Source organism: Bison bison, unplaced genomic scaffold (genome assembly GCF_000754665.1).
Source record: "Bison bison bison isolate TAMUID 2011002044 unplaced genomic scaffold, Bison_UMD1.0 scf7180017864255, whole genome shotgun sequence".
Classification (NCBI taxonomy): domain Eukaryota; kingdom Metazoa; phylum Chordata; class Mammalia; order Artiodactyla; family Bovidae; genus Bison; species Bison bison.
The window spans coordinates 2,018,152-2,028,209 of record NW_011494827.1 but is presented as its reverse complement, the minus strand read 5'-3'; the positions used below and the strand labels follow the sequence as shown (position 1 = coordinate 2,028,209).

General features: G+C 49.7%; 1 protein-coding gene across 1 annotated transcript in view; it reads left to right on the top strand.

Moving 5' to 3' along the window:
• The window catches only part of JAKMIP1 (janus kinase and microtubule interacting protein 1), a 130,333-nt gene that overhangs the window by 102,581 nt on the left and 17,694 nt on the right, over positions 1-10,058 (top strand). The window contains exons 14-17 of the mRNA XM_010847797.1: positions 1,477-1,575; positions 4,390-4,491; positions 5,225-5,278; positions 5,806-5,871. Of these exons, the coding sequence (XP_010846099.1) occupies positions 1,477-1,575; positions 4,390-4,491; positions 5,225-5,278; positions 5,806-5,871 (321 nt within the window). The remainder of the gene's footprint in view (positions 1-1,476; positions 1,576-4,389; positions 4,492-5,224; positions 5,279-5,805; positions 5,872-10,058) is intronic.

Genomic DNA, 10,058 nt, shown 5'->3' with positions numbered 1-10,058 from the left:
GATTTTTTTTTTTTTTTTTTAGTAAATTTATTGAGTTGTGCACCCAGCCCCACCATGCAATTTTTAGAACATTTTCAGCCTCCCTTAAGGATCCCTCTTGCCCCTTTCTAGTCACCCCTGTCTCTCACCCCTCAGCCCCTGGAAACCTGCTTTCTGTCCCAGCAGATTTGCTTGTTCTGCACCTTCTGTCCTGGTGGAAGTGGACTGTGTTAGGCCTTAGCTTCTAAACATCCTCAAATGTCCCAACCGGACAAGCCCAGCCTTGCCTTCTTGGGGGGCGGCGGGGTCCTGTCCCAGCTCTGTGCTGACCTGTCGTGTGGCCGTTCATTGTCCCATGTCCCTCCACAGCATCTGGGGCATTGGGACAGAGCTGGCCACTTCCTGTGGGGTGGCTCCAGGCTTTGGGAGAGATTTCGGATCCCTGGTCCTTCTGGCTAAATTCTGAGAGGCCCGGAAAACTCTTATGCTGTTTCCAGATGTCCCCCTGGGGGCAGTACCACCCCATTAGAGGTGGGGAGGCAGGGGTAAAGGTGGCCATGACCCACCAGTGACAGTGAAAGTCGCTCAGTCGTGTCCGGCTCTTTGCAACCCCATGACCATACAGCCCATGGAATTCTCCAGGCCAGAATATTGGAGTGGGTAGCCTTTCCCTTCTCCAGGGGATCGTCCCAACCCAGGGATCAAACCCAGGTCTCCCGCATTGTGGGCGGATTGTTCACCATCTGAGCCATCCGGGTAGCCCAAGAATACTGGAGTGGATAGCCTATCCCTTCTCCAGCCGATCTTCCCGACCTAGGAATCAAACTGGGGTCTCCTGCTTTGCAGGCGGATTCTTTACCAACTGAACCATCAGGACCTTCATTTCCGTGTATTGTCTTGGTCCTCACTGCAGGCCGCCAAGTGGGGGCTGCTGTGTGCCTCCATGTCATCCAAGGAGCTACATAGCTGGCCCAGAGTCTCCCAGTGGGTTTGGGACCCAGGCAGCCCGACTTCCCAGACTTTCAGATCTCCTACTCATAGGAGCCCTCTGGGGAGTCCAGGACACCTTCCTACTGCAACTAGCCAGGCCCTGGGTGGGCTAACTCTGGGAGATCGGGATAGAAGGAATTCAGACAGGCTTGGGGATCATTGTTGCTTCCCCAGGACTGACCTCTAGGAAGGGACTCAACTGCTCTGTGCCTTAGTTTCTCCACCATTTGTGTATTCAGCAAATACCTGGCCCCCATACAGGGCCAAGCTTGGGCTGCAGGGACGAAGCAGGCACAGCCTCTGATCTGGGCCATCCCAGCCCCTGGAGCAGAAAGGACCCACTGTGCACACCCACTGAGACCCTCCCCTTCCCACCCTACCCCTGATAATGGCCCCTGTGTCCCCAGGCCAACATCCCGGGGGTCTGTGATACGGGACATGTTCTCACGGCCCCCGATGAGAAACAGTGCTTCTCCCGCCATTAACCCCCAGGTGTCTCTGGTCTAGATTTACAGGCTGGAAATGGAAGAGAACCAGCTGAAGAATGAAATGCAAGATGCAAAGGATCAGAACGAGCTGTTAGAATTCAGAGTGCTAGAACTCGAAGTAAGAGACTCTATCTGTTGTAAACTCTCAAACGGAGCAGACATTCTCTTTGAGCCCAAACTGAAATTCATGTAAAGTCCCAGATGTTTTTCAAGCATGTGTAAGGGGACCTGTGACACTTGTTTTCTTTTCTTTCTTTCTTTTTCTTTTCTTTTTTTTTTTTAAATCTGTACATTGAGAATAATTTCACTGCCTTAATATGTTCTGAAGAGAATGCTCACCGAAGTCCTTGGACATGTACCAGAGCTAATCTATTTATTGCCTACGGCTTGTTTTTGCACTTAATAAAATAATTTGTTTTTGCAATATTTTGCCTTTTTTATTTGTGTTTCATTTCCATAACTACTTCTTTCCTGCATGCATAGTCACCTGGTATGCCTTCTGCAAACGCGGACAGAAGCACTGTTGCAATTGATAACACACCTTTTTAAAGTGACCTTGCATGCATGAATCTCACCTTTTGAAAGAGCGGGGTCTGACCTGGCCTGCGGCTGACCTCATAATGTGTTTACTGCTAGTTTGGCCTGTTTTCTCTTTGCCAAGGTAAACACAAGGTAAGTAAACAGGGTAAGAGGAGGTATTTGCAATAGGTAGTTGAGAAAGCTTGTAACATTACTCCAACTCCTTGACGCAGTGAACGCAAACGCGAGCAGTACTGGACTAAATATGTCTGTAACTCAAACTGCAACTCAGGATGATTCCCTTAGCGTGAAGGGAGATTGACTGTTGTCCACAGGTAGAAATCCTGTTGCAAACCTTCAGTGACGTCCCAGATACACAGAGCTGGATCCAGGCTGAGGACATGGATGGTTTTATTGCTTCCAACTGGAGCCCTGCCTCGGATATGTTACTGTATTGCCTTGCTACCACCTGACTTCATAATCCTTTTTTGTTTGTTAGTTTCCATTTCAAACGCATCTACATGTGACACATCGCCTGAGTTTGTGACTGGTTTTCTCTAAGCATCTGTGGTGATACGGCTGTCCTTTCCCTCAGCTGAAGCCTTTGCATGTCCTGAATCCTCGGTAAAAGTGAGCTCCTTGGCTATGTTGGTGTCTCTCAGATTTCGTTTTCTCCTCTCAGCTTCAGTTAAAATTCTGCTTTCTCTAGAACAGGGCTTCCCTATGGCTCAGCTGGTAAAGAATCCACCTGCAATGCGGGAGACCTGGGTTCGATCCCTGGGTTGGGAAGATCCCCTGGAGAAGGGAAAGGCTACCCACTCCAGTATTCTGGCCTGGAGAATTCCATGGAATAGTCCATGGGGTTACAAAGAGTCGGACCCGACTGAGCCACTTTCACTTCACCTCACTTCCCCGGGGCATCTCATCCTATACTTTGTTGTGCTAGCATGGACCGTGGCCTGTCTCAGAGCCAGGGGTGGCCGTGTGATTCAGCTCTTGTCTAAACATAAACTGAGTCCTTCGTTCAGGCAGCAGAAGTAGAAGTTAAGAAAGATTATGGTGACTATTTCTACCCCTGTCAGAAAACCTTTCACGGCTCTTTGCTACCCGCCATTTCTCATGAGAATTCCATAAGCATTGATCACTTTACTAGAACTTTCAAGTGTTTCCACCATCCTTTGGAGGAGCCATTAGAAATCAGTTTTCTGACTTTCATTCATATAAAACATGAGCTTTCTTGTGTCAGCTTTTCTATGGAGACCCCCTGTAAGTAAGTATTACAGGTAGAAGAGACATCTATAGACATTGTGAATGTGGTTGTTCGAGTCTAATGAGGGAAATAAGGTTTTCTATCTAAACTGTTTCAAACCAGGTTAGCCAGATTGGGGCTTCGTGGAAATTAATTGAATTAATGGCCCCGCCCTTCCCTTCTCCTTTAGAGGATCTGATTAGGGACCTGCCATCTAGTGCTGCCTTGGGTACATTTCTTAGTTAATGGCTAAAAAGTAACTCTTTGGTTCTGTGGCTGGATTCTGCAGCCGTGGTCCAAAGCAGGCTTACTGACTGTAATTTTGAGGAAATAAAAGCAGTTTGATTTCAAGGTATCATTTGGTGAGGTCTTGGCTGCTGGCTGACCTATCCATTGCTCGGGGTTTAAAGGCGGCTCTATGTAGGAAATGCAATTGAGACCAGAGTACTGTTTTGCTGCTGTCCTTTATTTCTGTAAGTAATTGGGCAACTCAGTTCCTTTTTAAAAATCTGTCCCTTTACCTATGATTAATGTACTACTTCTGGGAAAATGCTTGCTCTCCTTTTTTAGTAGTTGAGATTTGACTTATCAATCTAAGGCAAGGGTCATTGGAAGGTTAGTGCAGATCAGAAAAAAAATTTGTGAACAAAGTCAGAAGATCGTATTGAAAAAGATACGAAGCCAGGGTCTGGGGTCTGGCCTTGTCACTCAATTGCATGGGACCTCGGAGGGGTCCTGTCTCACAGCCTCCTTCTCTCTGTCCACAAAACGGAAGCATTCACGGCTGCCTCCTGGGGTTATGTGAGGATGAAGTGAGCTAACAATGACTTCTATTGAAATTTCCCACGATTGTTCTTCATCAAGTGTTTAATGATGATTGTGTGACTTCTTGGGCTTTGATCAACAGGTCCACTCGGGACACTCTGCTAACCATTTCTTCCCAGCTGACTAGGTTAAGAAGTAACCCAGTGTCCGCAGGGGATCCGCTGCGGGGCAGACAGGACAGGATCTCTACCATCGACCAGACCGTAGCCTGAGTGCGCGCTTACTAGGAACACCTTTGCCAACTGGAATTCCTTGGTTTTTTGCTGAATAACGTGGGAAAATGACAAGTGGTGAAATAATACAATAAAGTTCTGTTTTTAAACCAAATCTTTTCCCCAGGAGAGAGAGCGGAGGTCGCCAGCATTTAACCTCCAAATCACCACCTTTCCCGAGAACAACAGCAGCGCCCTCCAGCTGTTCTGTCGCCAGGAAGGAGTTAAGGTAGCGTGCCCGGGGGGGTGCCCCCACTCTATTATGGCCATGGCCCGCTCGACCGAATGCCAGGCTCAGCTGGAAAGGGGATTGTGTGCCTGTGCCAGGGCTAGAATTGATTTTAATAAGATACCCCCTGTCGCTCCACTCTGTTTTGAAAGTCAGAGTTTATTACTCCAGCTGGGTCACTAAATTTGTATTCACGTTAAAAAGAGCAGAGGCATGGGATACAGCCTTGAAAGCAAACCCCACCTTGGCCACTTCCTGGCTCTGGCCCAGAGCCTGTCTGACCGTCAGTCTCTTTATCTAGGAGATCTGAGCGGCAACACCCACACCGTGAAAGGGGTGTGACAGTTTTTAAACTAGATAATGAACCTGAAGACTCAGTGAAGTGCTCAGAGCATGCTGAGTGTTCTAGAGACGGGAGCTGGTGGTGGTTCACACAACCGTTGCCCATGACCCTGGAATCCTGCTAGGCCCGCGGGCACAGAGAGGTCCTTTCGACTTACAGGATCCCATGAGAATTTCTAGAAAGCAGTGTTTGTGCTGGTGTAAAACTCAGCCAATACACGGCAGTTAGCAGCCCTCTCTGCTTGAAGGGACCACCAAGAATAACTCTCCGCCCGGCCTAAGAGACAAGGAAGGGAATGGTGTCTTACAAGGAGTGAGGGCTGTGGCCCCAGAGATTGGTGTGGATGGCCTTTGTAGCTCACACAAAATGAACGTTGGACATCTTTTCCAGGATGTGAATATTTCTGACCTTATGAAGAAATTAGATATCCTTGGCGATAACGGGGTAACTATGAGCGATCGGTTTCCGGTTTCGTGTCCTTGTTTTGATTCGGGTGTACTCTGTCGTGGCTTTTGTTTCCGTTTTTGTTTTAATTTCTTCCTGATTTAAGAGATCGACTAAGTACAATGTAAGGCTTTTGTATGGCCGTGTTCCTGCGTGGGTGGCTGGGTCCGCATCCGTGAGAAGTGGGGTTCTGAAGTTAGGTCATCCTGACAGCGTGTGAGTAATGAGGGTTAAAAAGGCCTAAAAATAAATGCCCGGAAAGAAAGTGGAAGCACTCAAGATCTCTGAAATCCCAAAGTGAGACTTTTGCCTTCTTAAAAGACTGGGCTTGAGCGAGGCCCTGATTCTAAAAGGCTCGGGGACGCTGTGTGAGGTGTCCCCACCCCCGAAGGGCCGGTCCTCAGACCTGTCACTTCTGTGAGTGGGGGCTGACCCTGGGGAGGCCACTTTCAGAGTCGCGTAGGGCTGACTGTCTGCACGGGATGTGGGAGCAGTGTAAAACGCCCTTGCCCATTTTTGTGTTTTAGAATTTGAGAAATGAAGAACAGGTTGCAATAATCCAGGCTGGAACTGTGCTTGCCCTGTGTGAAAAGGTAGAGCCCAGCGGCATTTCTGTCCACACGCCTTGTCCGAGCTTCCTGGCACCATACAAGAAACTGTACATTGGCGTCTCGCTTTGTTCTGGAAGCATGGTTCTGGTTTCCTGTCTGCGTTTGCATGCGCACGTGCACGCCTGTTCGTTTTCCAGGGGAAAGTCACTCATGCTTATGGTAGAAAGCTTAGAGACGGAGAAAGAAAATCAAAACTTCCCTCGAGGAAACCCGTCTGCGACAGTTGGTTTTATTTCCAGTTTTTTCCCCCCATGCCCCCTTTTTTTTTAAACAAACAAACAAACAAACTTTGGGTTCATACTTGACTTTAGCTTTTAATCCTGCTTCATAAGCTTTCCCCCATGAGATCGAACGGCCCTGCATCATTCTACCTACAGCCACGCCCTCAGTTAAATATTCTTCCGCTGTTAACATATTAGAGTATTTCTGTATATCATCATGCAGCGATGAGCAAGCATCTTTAATCATAAGTTTCTATCTATGTTTTAAAACACTTCCACAGGATAGATTCTAGAAGTGCGATCACTGGGCCGATGGGTAAGAGGGTTTTTAAGAGCTTTGACACTGTTCAGTTGTTTCCAGAAAAATGGTACCAAGTCGCCTTCTACACGAATGCTACCACTGCCGGTTTCTTGTTCAGCAAGGCATATGTGGCCACTAAGAATTCTGCTGATAGGATAGGCAAAGATCATACGACGTCATTATTTTAATTTTCATTTGTTCAAGTGCTAGTGATAATGAATTTTTTGTGTATTATCCATTTTCTCGTTCCTTGAGAATTGTAACTACGTTCCATTCCATTTGTTTATCATCCATTCATAGCTTCATTCAATCATGCCTTCATCTATTCACTTATTTAATATGAATTTGGTCATAATAATGGTTTTTCTTACTGACTTCTCTGTGAGGTTTACATGCTAAAGATAATAACTTTTGCCATATTTATTAAAAGAAATACATTCCTGATTTGCCTTTTACATTAATTTAGGGTGTTTTAAGACATCCCAACTTTTCAATGTGGTCTTGTATGTGGATCTTTTTCTTGTAAACGTGAGTTAAATTTTAAAATGCTATTTTTATAATGATGAAATCTTAATGATTTTAATCAGGATTCCTTCCAGAATCTTGGAGGACATTTAAAATGTAAATAGTTTTTTTTTTTTTTTTTTTTGCCCCTGAGAACCTGTCCAGCCTTCCCTGTGCACAGGGCCCTAAATGTTGGCAACAGACTTACGGCAAAGCCTTGCTGAGGTCACACAGCTGGTAAGTGGCGATGCCCACGTCACTGTCTCAGTCACCCGGCTGAGTCTGCATTCTCAGGTGAGCGGGGGTGAGGAGGACTCACACCTGGCTGGCTGTTGGCCCCTCAGATGCAGGTGATGGTAGGTGACAGGGACATGGAGTGCATTCCGAAAAATATCCTCTCAGCAGGAGGGCCAAATGTGACAGTGTAGCCTCCTGGGGGTCATGGAGAGAAGCCGGCAAGCGCTTTCAGTTTATACCATGTTCATTCCAACATGCACTACCCAGCTTGCCTGGAGGATGTGCCCAGGGCTCCCTTCTGGTTCCCCAGGGGCCCCTCCCAGGCTGGCTCTCAGCTCCACACCCGCTAACGGCAGGGGCTGCTGCAGGCCGGCCCCTCCATCTCCTGAGCCCTGAGCCTTGCTGGTGAACATCAGGACTCCAGGACACGGCACTTTTAACTGAGACCAGGCACCGCTGCCAAGCACCTGGGACCAGGCTGGGTACTGAGAGGTGACTGATCCATGTATAAGGATGGTGAGCAAAGAGCAGGCAACACCAGGGACCAGGGTGGGGCTGGAGCAGTGGGCCTGGGGAGGGAGTCTCCCTCTCTTCTACCCCCTCGAGCCTCTTGGAGGGTGGCAGGCTGTCTGGAGTCCCCAGCCCTGCCAAGAACAGCCTCTGCCAGGTACCAAATTCTCCCACCTGGACCCTTCTCAATAAACTCCTCCCCACATGCAGCAAACAGAGGTCTTTATAGACTCACAGCCTTGGCCCTGCCTCTGACCCTTGGGGCTCCTCGACAGTTGTGCAGGGTGAGCGGCATAGATCCCTTGTACAACGAGAACACGGGGCCTGCCTGGCATGCGGCTGCTTTGACCCTGTCGCCCACTCCTTGCCCACCTATAGCAGCCCCTGCTGGTCGCTGATCATAGAGTCCCAAGTTGGACGGCCAGCACCATGCTCTGCTTCCTAAATGCAGAGACCTGTGCCAGCCGCCCTTGCCTAGCAGCTCCCCCTGAAATCCCACAGGGGTGGCGGCAGGAGTGATGGTGCCCAGGGTTGGCACAATACTCAGGACTGGTGCTTAGAAGCACCAGCACTGGACTCTGTGCCAGTGAGAGGGGCCCAGCTCCCCATTTGGGACAGTCCGTGGAGACTAGACTTAGAGACAGATGTCCTCTCATTTTCTCAGGGACATTTCTCATTTCCTCTGCCACGTGTCTGTGATTGAAGCTCCAGTGCTTGGGAGGTGCTGTGTCTCCCTCTCAGAGAGAAATGGCGCTGAGAGCGCACAGCCAGAGGAAAAATGGGTCAGTGGGACCCCTGGAAGCACCTACAAGTCAGCCAGGGTGCCCAAGTGTCCTGTTTGCCCGGGATGTGGGATTTCAGTGCTGAAACAGGGACAAGCTGGACACCCTGGAGCTGACAGGTGCTGTAGGAAAGCTGGCAGTGGGACCCAGAGCCCCAGTGACATCCTCAGCCAGCCCCCTCAACCAAGTCATACGTCATTTTGAAAATTGCCATTCAATTCTGGTATCTGACCAAACTGAGGTTCACTTCAGTTTTCTCTCTAACAGCACGAAACCCCTTTCATAGCCTGTGAGCGAAGTGCCACTCAAACTAGTTTGCACGGCCCCAGGCATTCCTAGGGGTGCTGGTGCTAGGTGCTAAGTCACTTCAGTCATGTCCGACTCTTTGCGACCCCATGGACTGTAGCGCACCAGGCTCCTCTGTCCATGGGATTCTCCTCCCAGTGGCCATTCCTCCTCCAGGGGATCTTCCCAACACAGGGATCAAACCCGTATTGCTTATGTCCCCTGCATTGGCAGATGGACACCAGAGCCACCTGGGTGTGCAAATGGGGTCCTGCCCGGGCAGCTTGCCCTTCTCCCGTCACCACCTGGGGAAGCCCTGCTCCTGCTGGAAGGTCTGGCCCATCTCAGCACCCGCCAGACCCACCTCTGGTCAGCGGAGTCCAAGATCAGGGGTGTTGCCTCGCTGCCTGCCGCCCACCACCACACAGAGGCTGAGCAGAGAACACGGGATGTCCCGCGGCATACAATCAATCACAAATCACTCCTCTTTTCACACAGGTCAAATCCGTCAGAAAGATGGACGCTTTTTAAAAATCCAGGCTCTCACTGGGAACAACAGACTGGAGAAGGTGGCTTAGGCCACAGGAAAGTTTTCTAGTAGTTGGCCCAGAGTCAAGGCCTTGGGACCCTTCTCTGAAAGGAGGGTTGGGTCCTAGAGGAGGAAGTTCCCCACCCCTGGGCTCTGGGACCAGAGTCCTGCACTGGTGGGCAAAGTACCCACTGGGTGAGGGGTGCACTGGCCATGCCTCCCATGAGAGGCCCTCTCCTCGTGCCCTGTTCACTTCTCCTTCAGGGTTTTGGGGGCAGCAGGTGCCCTGTCCCCATGTCTCTTCCTCCTGGAGGATGGCACAACCCTGAACATCCAAGTTCCCTCCCAGAGCGAGGCCCCATAGACATCTGGTGGGATTCTGATATGAAGTCCGTGTCCTCACATGCCCGGGTGCCCAGGGCCAGCACTTTCTGTCCTGACTTTACTGCCCCAGTGGCTGGAAAGGACCTGTCAAATTTTTCTGTGTGTGTGCCTGTTGTGAGTGGGCTTCCCTAGTAGCTCAGCTGGTAAAGAATCGCCTGCAATGCAGGAGACCCTGGTTTGATTCCTGGGTCAGGGATATCCCCTGGAGAAGGGATAGGCTACCCACTCCAATATTCTTGGGCTTCCCTAGTAGCTCAGCTGGGAAAGAATCTGCCTGCAATGCAGGAGACCCTGGTTTTATTCTTGGGTCAGGGAGATCCCCTGGAGAAGAGATAGGCTACCCACTCCAGTATTCTTGGGCTTCCCTGTTGGTTCAGACGGTAAAGAATCTGCCTACAATGTGAGAGATTTGGGTT